Source organism: Anser cygnoides, chromosome 4, assembly GCF_040182565.1.
Source record: "Anser cygnoides isolate HZ-2024a breed goose chromosome 4, Taihu_goose_T2T_genome, whole genome shotgun sequence".
NCBI classification, from domain to species: Eukaryota; Metazoa; Chordata; class Aves; order Anseriformes; family Anatidae; genus Anser; species Anser cygnoides.
Window position 1 is genome coordinate 30,288,889 of NC_089876.1, and position 13,457 is coordinate 30,302,345.

The following is a 13,457-nucleotide window of genomic DNA, read 5'->3' on the forward strand; positions in this document are numbered from 1 at the left end:
GAAGGAGGGCCTGCTCCTGCCATCTTTAGTTGCATGAGACCTATGACGCTAAGCACAAGAAAATTATCAGCCAGGCCTTTTAGGTCTTATCCTGTTGCCATTTTAGTTGACGAAAAGCTTCCCTTTAGCTTTAGTAGTAGCATTAGTAAACTCACTAAATCCTGCTATGCTATTTGAGGTCACAAAGTACACCGAAGTCACCCATTCTCAAAATCTGTGAGCAAAAATCAACTGCAATATCTCACCAAGCTTCATTACCTTTTTTTGCATTCAGCCAGGCCAGCTAGCATTGTGAAGTGAGTCACTCTCCAACATTTAAAATGACAAAACCCCATATGTTCATCAACCAACATACAAAATCTTGTAAATGCACCTCCTTACTGTAATAACAAAGCTACTTACCTGTACCTGAAGAACTGCATACATGTTTGCAAACAACAGCACAACCTCTGATTGAAACCTCAAAAAGGAAGGAAACACCTTTATGGGAAAGAAACATTATTATAGAAGACTAAATTCACCATTATTCTTAAGGAAACAGTAATAGTGTTAAACAGTACATTTACAAGAACAAGGACACTAGAAACAAACAGAAGACTCCAGAGTCTTTCTGCCATGACAAAGGCATGTGATCACTGGCTTGGTACTGTTGCCTGCTGTCAGCCCTGTGCTCCATTTGCTTCTCTTTTCCCAGAGACAAATGTTTTTGTCTGACAAAAACAAACCAACCAAACAAAAAACCACCACGTGTTATTTTTAAAATCACTTGCTCTTATCAAAGATTAATGAGCAGTGACTTGAACAGTTACAACATGAATCATCTCGTTTCTGTTGTATGAAAACCATATGACAGCAAAGAAATATTTTGCTTTCTATCCTGATTGCTGCTTCTGAAAGAAAACATTACTTTTTATGAGACTGGACTTGCACAAACTTCTGTGCAAAGGAACATCAGTGTGCATAGGCTTCATCTACTAATTTAAATGTATGCAGAGCAAGGTTAGACGTAAACATAAATTACCCCTACAGAAAGCGCTTACATATAATTACACAGGTGCTCACATAAAAAAAAAAAAAAGAAAAAAAAACACACACTCAAACACAGGTCCTTTAAGGCATAAAGCATTTGCAGTTTACCTTTAGAACTTATATTAGAATAGTTGATGTACAGTTGCATGAAATATTTGGTTTCTTCTTTTTCAAGATGCTACTTGCATCATTTTTGTACATACAATGGGCAGCTGTTACTCAATTTTATTCATGAAAAAAATCAAAACCATAATGTCGTCACTCACCAGGTGTACACCAGAAACAAGACACTTACCCTCCTAACTCCAAATCTGATGCACAAAAGACTGCTAATCACCTAGTTTACTTTGCAGTTTGCAAGAATCATGTCAGAACTGTTGCAAAATGTCACATTAACCACACAATTTGACTCTATTTTCCAATTGACTCTAACTGATTACAAATCAACGTGCACCCGTGTCTAAATTAACAAACCAATAACTACACCATGTCAGCCCATCTACTCTTTCTCCTCACCCTAGAATTTGTAGTTCAATAATCCACAGGTCAGATCAGCTTCACTACAAGAAGGCAGCCTACATGAGTCACAATTTTATTTAATATTCATCTTCACAATTCCTTACAACAATTTAGGTGATGGACTTCCATCACCAGACTATACTAATTACAAAACCAGCATCCTCAAAACCAAGCTTCCCAATAAACATAAATTTGTGCTGATGAATCATTCTTTATAGCCAGAGGGTCAGCATTTCCTTTGTAAAATAAATATATTTCAGCTGCAGCACTTTACAGTAAGTAAAATAGGTACATCTCAACAAAATACCACTTCTCAATTACGCATGCTAGCTTTGTGGGACAGCTGTTCTGACAGTTCAAAACACATCATTTCTTAAAACCGTATCTGGTAGTCAAGGCAGACACAATATCCCTGTAAGGAGTATCCGAGTCAGATTTGGTCCTTGGTATGCAACACAGTCGGCGAAAGGTCGGAGAACGGAGCAACAGGTTGTGTGAGAGTCCCATGAAGCTTGAGGACAACCAGTACAACGCCATGGACTGCAACAAGACAAATACTGAGTTCAGCCACCCTAGATGCAATGAAGACACTACAATTTCAGGCAGCTCTTCACAAACCACAACCACAGGTTATTCCTAGTAATCAAAAAAAAATTCACCTAAATATACTCCTCTCGATAACAAAATGGCTTCCATTTCAAATGTATTTTTCACTCTCTCTCAACTCTTTCGGGAAAAAAAGTCATCTACACTGAAGCTTGGTAACGGTTTATAAATTAATTCATGTCCAACTTGCGTAAACACCTGTGTTTCAGACTAAATAAACCTGATCAGCCAACTGTACACATTGTTTCGCTAACCACTGCAAAAACATTCAGAAGTAGAACACTTGATAAAAATGAGAAGTGTTCTAAGAAAGATGTGGAAAATTTCCAAATCTAAAAACTAAGCTGTTTTCCTCTTACAGTAAGCAAATACATATTAGAGCTTCATTTGCATCTCCTTAAAGCACTCCCTCTCATTTCTGAAATCACAAAAAGCATGCTAGCAGTACTGAATTTCTTATCAAGCCTAGTTTGTGAAACTGATGTTTAGAAACTGTGACTTTGTAGATTCTTCCCTTTTGGACAATGATATCCCACTGTGTTAACAATTCAAATGCATACTTAGACAGAACGTCTTAGCTGTTTTAGGGCACACTATAACAAAGACCATTAAACAGAGAATATTTTATATACATATAAATTGTAACAGAGATCTATCACATAGACCAGTGATTTGGGCCATTATCTTGGCCCTATGAACGTATGAAATAGGCCACAAAAGTCACAGGTAAACGGAGACACCACCAAGACTCTGTACTTACTGAGGGGACCGTTGCAGCAACAGGGATCATTACTACTGACAACACTCGAAAGAAATTTGTCGCAAGCTTCTGGAACCTGGAAACTTCCATTTTTTGTGAGGCAAAAATCTGAAGGAAAGAGAGAAGAAGCCCACAGTTATAAATAAAGTATTTGTCTCATGTTACTTGTTTAAAAAAAAAAAAAAAGAACAGTAACAGTGGGGTTTCCTGTAACCTAGTATCCTTGTTCACATATTTTCATTTTCCCATTATTCATTTCAATTAACAACCTAGTACAATCTTTCCTTTAACTTGTTTCATGTTTCATGTGATTACTTCGTATAAAATAATTATATTGACCTATCAAAGTACCCATCTAAATCATTTCAAGGCAACATCATTTTACACAGCCACTATGGCACATTCAGAATTTCCAGCACCTCGTCCTCAAGAACAGTCCTCTGATAAAGGGCTACCAAGAGGAAACAGATCGAAACTGGTTGACGGGTAATCAAATGAAAACAAAATCAAGTCTACAGTCTTGTATTCTCATAACACAATCTTAGTCCATGTGACACAGAAGACAATGGAGGAAGAATAAAATCCAGTTGCTTAGTCCGATGAGGGCAACTAACAGAAAGAGTAAAAAAACAAAACAAAAAAAAACACATTTCCATTAAAGAAAAAAAAAAGAAAATGAAGACTACTTTCTTCATTTTGTTTCCATTCACTCCTCTCCCCAGCTATCTTCCAACATTCTGGATTTCTTAATATATTAATTAGAACAAATAATATTGTTAATTTTGACTACAAGGTAGAAACTATTTTTTTCTGAGGTTAAAAAAAAGTGGTTTTTGAAGCTAAAACCCAGGCAGCTCATTAAAGAAGTCTTTTAAGAGCAACTTCAGAGCTGAGACAAAAATTTTATTGAGGCTCAAGTCAAGCAAATGAGGTATATCAGAAACGTCTGAGCAGAATTTTTCACCTCTAAACAAGACACATGCACATTCAAATACATGGAACAATTAGGCTATTTTTCAGTTCTGCATTTAAAGCAGTCATAATCTGAAGCTACCACGATGTTACTGTGTTTTATAAACAAGTAATATTGTCTTAAAAATCTGAAATGAAAATTATCCTCTTGGAATCATCCTGTTTATTCCACCAACATACCTCCACTATCAGCAAATTCAAGAGCCCAAGTGAAACCGGCAAAATCCACGTAGAATCTGGTGCTGTGAGGTCTGTAAACCACAACGTTCCACCTGTCGAAAACTGTTCCTGAACTAAAACAAAAATGAAAAGAAGGCATGGAATTAATGATTTTCTACCTCAATTTTAGTCAGAGCTGTGCCAAATATGGCAGACAAATCACCCAAATTTCTAGGTGCATCTTATTTATGTAACAAATGATACTAAAAAGTATTTTGTGTAAAAGATCACTTATCAAGGCAGTCTGCTACCAATACAAGGGAAAAATGGTGGGAGATATGAGAGAGATGCAAGTTAACTCATGATAGCCACTGATTCAGGTCAGCCAGTGGCTGATTAATCATCAAATTAGGTTGATCTGAACAGCCATTTTATAAGCCAATAAGGAGAATACACAGTGTAAAAACCTACACTGACACAATCTAAACTTTTTGTGCTTTTGAAGTAATTGTATTTTTCTTAATAACAATATCACTTGTCACTTTTATTTTCAGAACAAAATGTAAACTCTGTCTTCAGTAGACTACAAAACGATACAAGTGCATATGACCTAATGAAATGTTCCATGCTGTTTTCAGAGCTCAGATCCCGATACTGCTTTTAAACAGGCATCTCCCAGCTCACAAGCCCATTATACATACTGAAAGCATATAAACTGATATCAGTTAAGTGTCTGGATCCTGTTAACACCGACTGAAATAGTTCAGATCAAAGAAAAGTGTAGGTGTGGTCCAGAAGCAAGCTCCTTGATTAAATGAACTGTGGTCTACTCTAACACAACATGTACAATGTACCTAATAGAAACATTTAAAATCCGTTTTATTAGATATTTATCTATGCTTAAACTATTTTAAGTTCAAAAACTTAATAGTAGAGTAGTTTTTAGATCAACTTGTACGTCAGACTCAGGACATTATGCTCTTTAACCAACTAAGTGCTTGTAAAAACAGTAGCTGAATGAAAAATGACTGTTTTGAGTGCATCTCTTCAGGCAGATCACCTTCTGAGTTCAAGGCACCAACGCTGCAGTTGCGCAAAGCGAGGGACACGAAGACCCACATCGGAATCTGCACCCACACCAGTAAGGTGGCTTTGAAGGGATGGCAGTTGTCTCGAATGTACAGTTCCGTGATAATCCTCCGTAGGTTCTTCTTAAAATGAAACCTTTTAGAAAGAAAAAAAAATAAAAATTAAAAAAAAAAACCATAAAAAATAACAAAATTCTTCCAATATGATACAGCAGAAATTCTCAAATTCTAAAATAATAATTCAACAGGCTGAGCATGTCGACTTATTTACGTGTAAGTCTGGAAAACCTGAAGGTCTTTCATCTTAAAACATGCTTCTCTCTCTCCCTATTTTTTGCCAGCCCCCATTCCTCTCAACTTTTAGCTCTGTTCCTGTAAGCAACTTCTCATGAGTTTTCACATCATCATGCTAGAAGTGACTACAATATTTTATTTTACAATGCTTTTTGTCTGAACTGGGATATCACTTTTCCAACACAGAGGCCATCCATCAGTTACGCAGTCTTCAATGTCCTAGCTAAGATATCCTGCTAGTAAGTGAGGTGCAGTTCTCCACTAAGAAATGAACAGAACCACAACCATCCAAGCCTTCATTTTCCTAAACATCATAATAGCTAAGGAAAGTTTAGTTGTGAGTAAAGATGAAAGCGCCTAGATTTGGACATCTAATCAGTAGCTTCTCAGATAATCAGAGCTAAAAGCATTGCCTTTTAGAGTATATCCAACACACAAAAAAGTTTAAAAAGCAGTAAAAAAACACCTAAGTCTAGGGCAAGAACAGACTCTTTTTCTATAAGGTTGCTTTTTGTTGGGGTTTTTCACACCTCCCATCTGGAACGTTTTTGTAGGGTACACGGAACTGTCATCTTACCTGGCAACCTTATCAGACCAACCCAGTTGCTTTCCACGAACAGAAACTTCATAGCGAAGACGCTCAGAAAGTTTTTTAATTTCAGGTTGTAAATTTTCCAACTAGCTAAAGAAAAGGAAACATGTTTATGAACAGACAAACAGTTACATGTAAGAACCACTTCCTCTCCTCACCTCATATGGATACTCATATGGATACATTAAAAACTACTGTGAAGGACAAGGCACAATTCCATGAATACCGTTTATATGTAGACAAAATAAGTATTTGAGAACACTAATGAAAAATATTTATGATACCAATCAAATATACCAGTAAAACCAATTGGGTTTTAAATTTTATTCTTAATTAGTATCCTTCTGTCTTCACACAAGGGATCATAACAAGCCACTTCACGTAACAAAAAGCCTCAATTGTATTTTAAACTCCCACAGGATACAACTGCACAGTCTCTGAAGAATATGAGGAATGTTCTGAGGAATAAGAACAGATTCCATTATGGAATGCTGCAATACAACTTTCAGTTTTGCAATCAAAAGAGAAGAAAATGAATGGAATACTACAGGAGAAACAAAATACATAACCCTACATGAAAAAAAAAACAGATTAAATTGCACTTCTTTTGCCATATTGCTTTTTGAACTATAATCATTGAAAATTCATGTCTGAGAAACACAGGTGCTTTTAAAGACCTGTCCAACCTTTCCCATTGTTATCTCACACAACATATACAGATGATGAGTAAAGACCTCATTAATTCCAAATTAACCTTGAGCTCTGACAGCTGTGCATCAACCTAAAATCCTCAGAAGTTGCCAATAAAAAGAACAGAAAAGGAAAAACTTCCTATCATAGAACCGAAGTGGTTCCTTTATCGCTGCAGGGACAGTATATAGGCTCTTCAGTAACTTCAACTATTTTCCTCACTTTTGAGGAAAAAAATAGACGTTTAGGAGGTACTGAAGGCTAACGTACATCAGACTTTTAACAGAGCGACGTGATTTGCCGTTGTGTTTAAGGTAACTCGAGGCACAGAGAGCACCTTCCATACACTATTTGAATCACGCTAAAGCAGTTAAGCTTTCATGTGGCTACCGTGACAAACCATATTCACGTTTTTCAGTTGTATTTAGGCTTTAAGCATTCAAGGAATGCCAAATAAACGAGAAGAGGCAAGTTTACAACCACAGAAAAAACCTTCCGCGGGTTGCAGCGCTCCCTCTCCACACGAGTCCAGTCAGCAAAGGAGACCCCGGGCAAAGGCGGCAACAGCAGCCACGACCCCAGACCAGCATTTTTGTGGTAAAATAACAGCACCGCGCACACCATGGTGCCCCCATTTATTGTTTTCCCCACAAACAATAGCTCCTGCGTGTCCACCCCTCAGCCTGGACCCACCTTCGCCAGGAGGCGGCTCTGGTGGGCGGCTAGCGGCAAGGTGACGGCGGTGCGGAGGGCGGCGCCGCCGCAAACGATGGCGGCCCACCACGGCAGCTCGGCGGCCGCCTGCAGGGCCACCAGCCCGCCCTCAGCCCAGTGCACGGGCGCCGTCTGCGCCAGCCACCCGTACCAGCCGCCGGGGCTCCCGCTTGCCGACGCCGCCACCACAGCGGCGACCGTTAACGGCGGGCCGCGGCGCGCGAGCCTCCACATTCTCAACGTCCGCCGCGCGCGCAGCCCGCCCACCGTGCCGTCGGGCCCGCGCGCATGCACCGGGCGCGGAGGGAGGGTGAGGTGCCGGGCTTGCGCCGCCATTTTGGATGAGGGCAAAAGGAAGGGAAGAGGGCTGAGAGGAAAACGGCCATGGAAAAGGGCAATTACCGTCTCACAGCACAACTGCTGCAGTAAATCTTTTTATTTGCCCCAACGTACCTCCTTCCTAGCCCCAGAGCTGTAAAGCAATTTCCCCCACATCTGAAAGTTGCTGCATCAAGTGTGTTCACTCTCCCTAAATTTCCCTTTGAGTCCTGTGTCGAAATGCGGCTTCTATCTAGAGCATGGGACTGTTTTCTTTTAAAATAAAGAAGACCTGCCAGGTCTCAAAAGAGTACGTTCCTTTTTTTTTTTTTATTGGTCAAATAAATGCAGTACATTTGAAATATAAAAAAATGTATCTGAAAAAAATGTTCCTAGTACAGACTTCCTAGTACAGAGCCCAGGCTTTTAGTTAACAAGCCCAATGCCACAGCTGTAGCACCAAGCCTACACTACCCTGGCCACAGTTTGATTTTCAAGTCAACAAAGTACAGTAAGAAACCACATCCTAAGAAACTCTGTTCGTTTGAGCCACAGAATACATTGTTGTAATAAATATTGAGCAGTCTCTCGGTGAAGGATTATTTCAGAATAAGAATGTAAATAATCCTAATTAGCACTGAAGCAGTAAGCCTAGGATTCTAGGAGAGGGGAAGAGGTCACACAAGACCTCAATGGCACTGTTCTCTACTCATAGTAAGGTGCTGAAATGGAATTGCAACAATTTTTCTTAGCAGTTCTTCAGTTCAGTATCCATTTTGATACACCCCCGTCTTTGTACAACATACTTCAAGTGATCAGAGAGCCGGAAAAATGAGCTTGCTTAATGAGAGCATCATGTAAGGGCATGTAAAAGGACAACAGTACACACAAAACTTCTGGTCATCTCCGAAATTGCCCAACGTTTAAAAGGCAATAGGTTTCTTTGGACAAATATTACCCTTCCCTCCCCCCCCCCCCCCCAAGTTGCTTAAGTACCACCATAAGAAATACAAAATAGCACTTCAAAAAGTCATGCCTTAAAAGCAGACCATTGAACTAATGTGTCATTTCTTGGTCAGACTGTATGTCTCAGGAGAGTAATTTAAAACAGACGGGTTGAATTTGAGTGACACAGCAAGTAAAAATAACAAGCTTTCCCTTCAGCCTTCCTCCAGACAGAATAACCAGTAACAACAGATCATGGTGATCCACATTGTCCTGTCCCACGTTGTCTTGTGGGAAAAGACATTCAACTTGTAGATGTACTTTAAGCTGTATATACACAAAGTGTACAGGGATCTTGACTCAAGCTCTGCATCACTGCTGACTGAGCCTTTCCTCACAGGACCCCTGAGTTTCTTCCCAACACTGGTGTTTGCTCCACAACTAAGCAAGGAAGGTGACAGCTACTGAAGATGATGGTAAGGAATTTTTCATTTGGACTTCCCAAGACAAATCATCTCTGGTCAGCAAACGAGTTGAGAACATGACATGATCCACTAAAACAAAGCCATTTATTCTGAAATAAACCTTCATTTGGAGCCAGTTTTCATCAGTGAAATTCTACTGTAACTGCAAGTTAATATTCTTGTTCTTGAAACAACACATACCAAGTATGTATCTTTTGAAATTAATTTTGCAAGCAAAGGAAGGAACTGGATGAACAGAAGCTCTGGGAGCACTCTCAGAACAAGAGAGGCCTAGCTGCATCAACCCAACTGTAAGAATAAGTTTTCAATAGACGCTGCAGCATGATACATTTGCCTCCTTTGCTGGGCAAGTAAGGGAGTTGGTGTGGAGACAGCTCTTAATGTGCCAAACGTCTGTTTTCTCAAGCACTTTCGGCTGAAAAGCCTTCCATGCAAGGAAAATGGTAACTCTTAAAATCTGGTTACAACTGACGTATATGTCCTGAAAAAAAAATCTAACACACATTTGGAAGAAACCCTCTGATAATGCCCAGTTTTTATACTGTACTTAAATTACACAAGTAGAAAAGTTATGCTTATTAATAGTTTAATGTATGAAGGAAACATCCAGATTTCTGAATATGAAGGTACATATCTCACATTAATTTAAGTCTACATAAAGTAGAGCCTCTATACTGACATATTGAAATTTACTTTCTGCTTAGCCATTTGTTATGTAAACAATTGTACATTTATTTGCCATTCTAAAACTTCAGGATCAAGTTTACATAATTTTGCTAAATTTCTGTGTTTGCTCAGAAGCAGTTTACAGTACTAAAACCAACCAGCCAAAGAACAGCTTCAACAGAAAGTTATGTCAAAAAAAAAAAAACAGGAAAGGAAAGAATAAAGGCTAACTAAGTTGAAACGTATGATGGTGGGGAATGGGCGGTCACAATGTTCACAGAAAAAGGTCAGTTAGTAAGTTCTTCTGCAAAAAGCCTACACACTTCAGTCAAGCACATCAGTAGAATGATCTGGGAGCACATAAACTGTTTCTGCCATTTGTGTTTTCCTCTGTAAAAAAGGAATCTCAAGGCTAGCACGTTGATCCCACTCAGCCAAGTTGGTTCATATGCACACTGTTCATGTGAGGTGTCCAAGTTCCAGTCCACACCTGAAAAAGAAAAAGAGCTTAACTTAATACTATGTAGGAAATATTTCAGCTCAAAGTATTTCAGAAATCAAAGCCACATTGCAGTGCTTACAATTTCCACTGCACTGGGGTGAATTCTAACATTGGACAATGTAGCAATCAACCATCAAAAAGCTACCCTGATTTACTTTCATCACTTGTTATCCTGCTGCAGTTCAGGTCAGAGAAGGCTTTTGGAGAGGGAAAGAGGTTTTTCATCTGTCTGCCTGTACTCATTTCACCTTGGTCACAAGTTCCATCTTGCTCCTCCTTTCTACACGGTGCAAAATATACTTTCACCCAGCCCAAATGCTTTCCTCCACAGCAAAACCAAACAAATCAATGATATTTATGTCCACTGGTTCCTCCATTACAGCGACACTGGTGCGATATATATTTTACAGTGTTTGACAGGAAAAATGTATCCCTTTAGACCAATGGAAGTAAAGTATGCCCTCAAAGCATGCCAGGTCCACTGTCAAGGAGAACTAACACAACTCTGTGCATGTGCAAGATTATTTGTGACCACAACTCCTGAAGACTTCTGGCTTTCAGAACAATAGGCTTTATTTCCTCTTTACCTCAGAATGTTCAGAGGATTAAGAACTTGACTTTGACACCTTAAATTTTCTCCCAGCGCATACCAACCAACGCAACTCTGGGAAAACTCAAGTGTAACAAAGTACAGCCACCTTTGGGGAGCAAAGGGGTTTGTTATTGTTTTTGTCCAACTAAATCAGAAGCTGCCAGATAATGGGCATGAGCAACTTCAGAGCAATACAGAAACTCTGCCTAAACAGACCACCTGCAACAACAGATATCAGCACCCCTGTGGTCTGCCAGAGCTGAAAGTGGTTTTGAGTAATTCAATTGAGTAATACAATTTGAGTAGTTCCCAAGCAAATAATGTCCAGAAATATTTTTGTTTAATAACAGTACAACAGAGCTCAGTGTATAATTAAGAATAAACATGGGGTTTCAACATAAGAACTGATGATGATCTGTTATAAGTGACTGGCTGAGTACATCAAGGAGGTTTGGGTCAACATCATCCCAGTACCTAAATTACATGTAATCAACATACTTATAACCAATGCAAAATCAAAGCAATGGCCTGATGAGCTACTTCCTCCCTTTCTGTACTAACTCCCAGCCCAGTGAAGACATCATACCTTTTAAAACCTAGCAACAATACTTTAGACCAGTCCTGGTCTCATCTGGGACAGTTTTCTTCCTAGTAGCAGGTATGGTGCCGTATTTTGGATTTAAGATGAAAATGATGTTGATAGCACACTCATGTTTTAGTTGTTGCTGAGCAGTGCTTATGCTGATTCAAGGCCTTTCTGGCTTCTCATGCTGCACTGCCAGAGAGGAGGCTGGAGTGCACAAGAAGCTGGGAGGGGACACAGCCAGGGAAACTGACTCAAACAGGCCATAAGGATATCCCATACCACATGTCATGCTCAGCAATAAAACTGGGGGGAGTTAGCTGGGGGGGTACCTTGCTCAGGAACCGTCTGGTTGTGAACCATCACGTTGTGCATTGCTTCTTTTGGGTATTTTTTCCCTCCTTGTTTTCCTTTCTTATTAATCTGACTTTAACCCAACCCATGAGTGTTATTTTTTTGTCTACAATCCTCTCCGCCATCCCACTGACGGGAAGTGAGCAAACAGCTGTGTGGTGCTCAGCTGTCTGCTGGGTTAAACCATAACAAGACCTAATGCTGTTTTCCCTTTTTGAGATAGGAAAAGCTTATATAACAGCAAATGAAGAGCTTTTCTCATAAAAGCAAACTGTGTTTTTCTAAGTGTAGAACTGCACAGACAGAAATCATGATCATTTGAGTAAAACACACAGTTTAGGAATATCTTTTGTGTAAGGACTTGCCTGCAACACCATCAAGAAAACTCATTTGCAGTAATTAACCAGGTGTCTACTCTGATTGAATAAGCAATTTCTCCATATTCAGCTGGAATCAAACATCCTATTTCTCAAGCACAAATACATTCACAGAATTAACTATACTCCTTTAAACTGCATTAACTTATTGATGTTGATTTTTAACTTGGGTGTCAACTTGAGCTTATTTTTGGAGGGACAACTGACATTTACAAGCTGTCTGTACACGCATACAGCACTCAGTGCTGGGGGGAGGTTAGAAAGAAGAAGAGCAAAGAAATTTAAAGGAATGAGCAACAAGAAAAAACACTAGGTGATTTTCATACTTTCTACCTTTCTACTTTTCTGTTTTAATACTTTCTTTTCCTTAATCTAAAAGAAAATGGTGAACACAAGATAAAAAATATTACCGTCTGAGGCCCATTATTTTCTGTGGAATTTGAAACCATCTTTATCAGTGAGTTCCAAGATGGGTCAGCAGCATGAGGCCCATTAAATATCGGGCCTCCAGTACCATCTGCGATGGGGGCTACTGGAGGAATCATTGCATTCCCATACACAGAGAAAGGCATACCCTTAAGGGGGAGGGAAAAAGCAAGAGTCAGTATGTATTCAGAAACACTATACCCATTAAACACAGACAGTAACAAAAGGGGATTAACGTTAAAGAAATGGTCTTAAAGCAGTAATAAAAAGCCTGAATTAAAGAAAAACCTTTCTCGGCATATATTTATTACATCATGGACATTGTTGACAGATCTCAGCTTCTGCAATACTGTCAGGCCAGTTTGTGTTTTAGCTCATGCCTGCTCAACTGCACAGTGAGCAGCACCTCACGTTGTTCATTGCCAGACACACGGAGGTAGAAACCAAGCAGTACTGCACATATAAAGTACAAGAGGATCATTACCCCAACTTTTGGGAAGTCCATGTATCCTGCAGGAACGGGCTGATGGAATGTACCGGAAGGCGTTACGATTCCCGTGCTCTCTCTCTCCATGGCTTGGTGTGAAAACACGCCTGGATCAGACATAGGCCTGTGGATCATGTGGCTCCCCATTCCGCTGTGACACCAATCCACTTTATCTAACAGAACGCACAGCAACAACATTAGCCTTGACACCCGCTAATCATCAGCATCAATGTTTGCACACCACGACATTTCTATACCACAAAGTGGTATTTGCTCAGTTTACAGTTCCTGTGCATCCA

General features: G+C 39.6%; 2 protein-coding genes across 8 annotated transcripts in view; both read right to left on the reverse strand.

Annotated features, from left to right (window-relative positions):
• Nucleotides 1–342: 342 nt before the first annotated feature.
• COX18 (cytochrome c oxidase assembly factor COX18) lies at nt 343–7,957 on the reverse strand. Of its 2 annotated transcripts, none has more exons than XM_066995935.1 (6): nt 7,403–7,957; nt 6,005–6,105; nt 5,106–5,269; nt 4,067–4,179; nt 2,915–3,022; nt 343–480 (listed from the first exon to the last, which is right to left on the reverse strand). In XM_066995935.1, the coding sequence occupies exons 1-6, from the start codon at nt 7,757–7,759 to the stop codon at nt 343–345; spliced, it is 981 nt and encodes a 326-aa protein (XP_066852036.1). In that variant the 5' UTR covers nt 7,760–7,957. The 2 variants fall into 2 exon arrangements, with proteins under 2 accessions (XP_066852036.1, XP_047930375.1); XM_048074418.2 differs by lacking the exon at nt 343–480 and adding an exon at nt 1,107–2,088 and having other exon boundaries at nt 7,403–7,774.
• A 1,783-nt stretch (nt 7,958–9,740) lies between these two features.
• The window catches only part of ANKRD17 (ankyrin repeat domain 17), an 86,467-nt gene continuing 82,750 nt past the window's right edge, over nt 9,741–13,457 (reverse strand). For all 6 annotated transcript variants that reach the window (XM_048074405.2, XM_048074404.2, XM_048074403.2 and 3 more), the window contains 3 exons: nt 13,156–13,331; nt 12,656–12,820; nt 9,741–10,327 (listed from right to left, as the gene is read on the reverse strand). In XM_048074405.2, coding sequence (XP_047930362.1) covers nt 10,268–10,327; nt 12,656–12,820; nt 13,156–13,331 — 401 coding nt within the window. In that variant the 3' untranslated portion in view covers nt 9,741–10,267. The remainder of the gene's footprint in view (nt 10,328–12,655; nt 12,821–13,155; nt 13,332–13,457) is intronic.

What these genes read in the sequence shown, in the direction of transcription:
- COX18 (XM_048074418.2), bottom strand. Translation starts at nt 7,759, where the DNA reads ATGGCGGCGCAAGCCCGGCACCTCACCCTCCCTCCGCGCCCGGTGCAT. An exon ending in AGAGCCGCCTCCTGGCGAAG is followed by an intron (nt 6,106 to 7,402) that starts GTGGGTCCAGGC and finishes TTCTTTAGCTAG; the next exon opens with TTGGAAAATTTACAACCTGA. An exon ending in TGAATTTGCTGATAGTGGAG is followed by an intron (nt 3,023 to 4,066) that starts GTATGTTGGTGG and finishes TCTTTCCTTCAG; the next exon opens with ATTTTTGCCTCACAAAAAAT.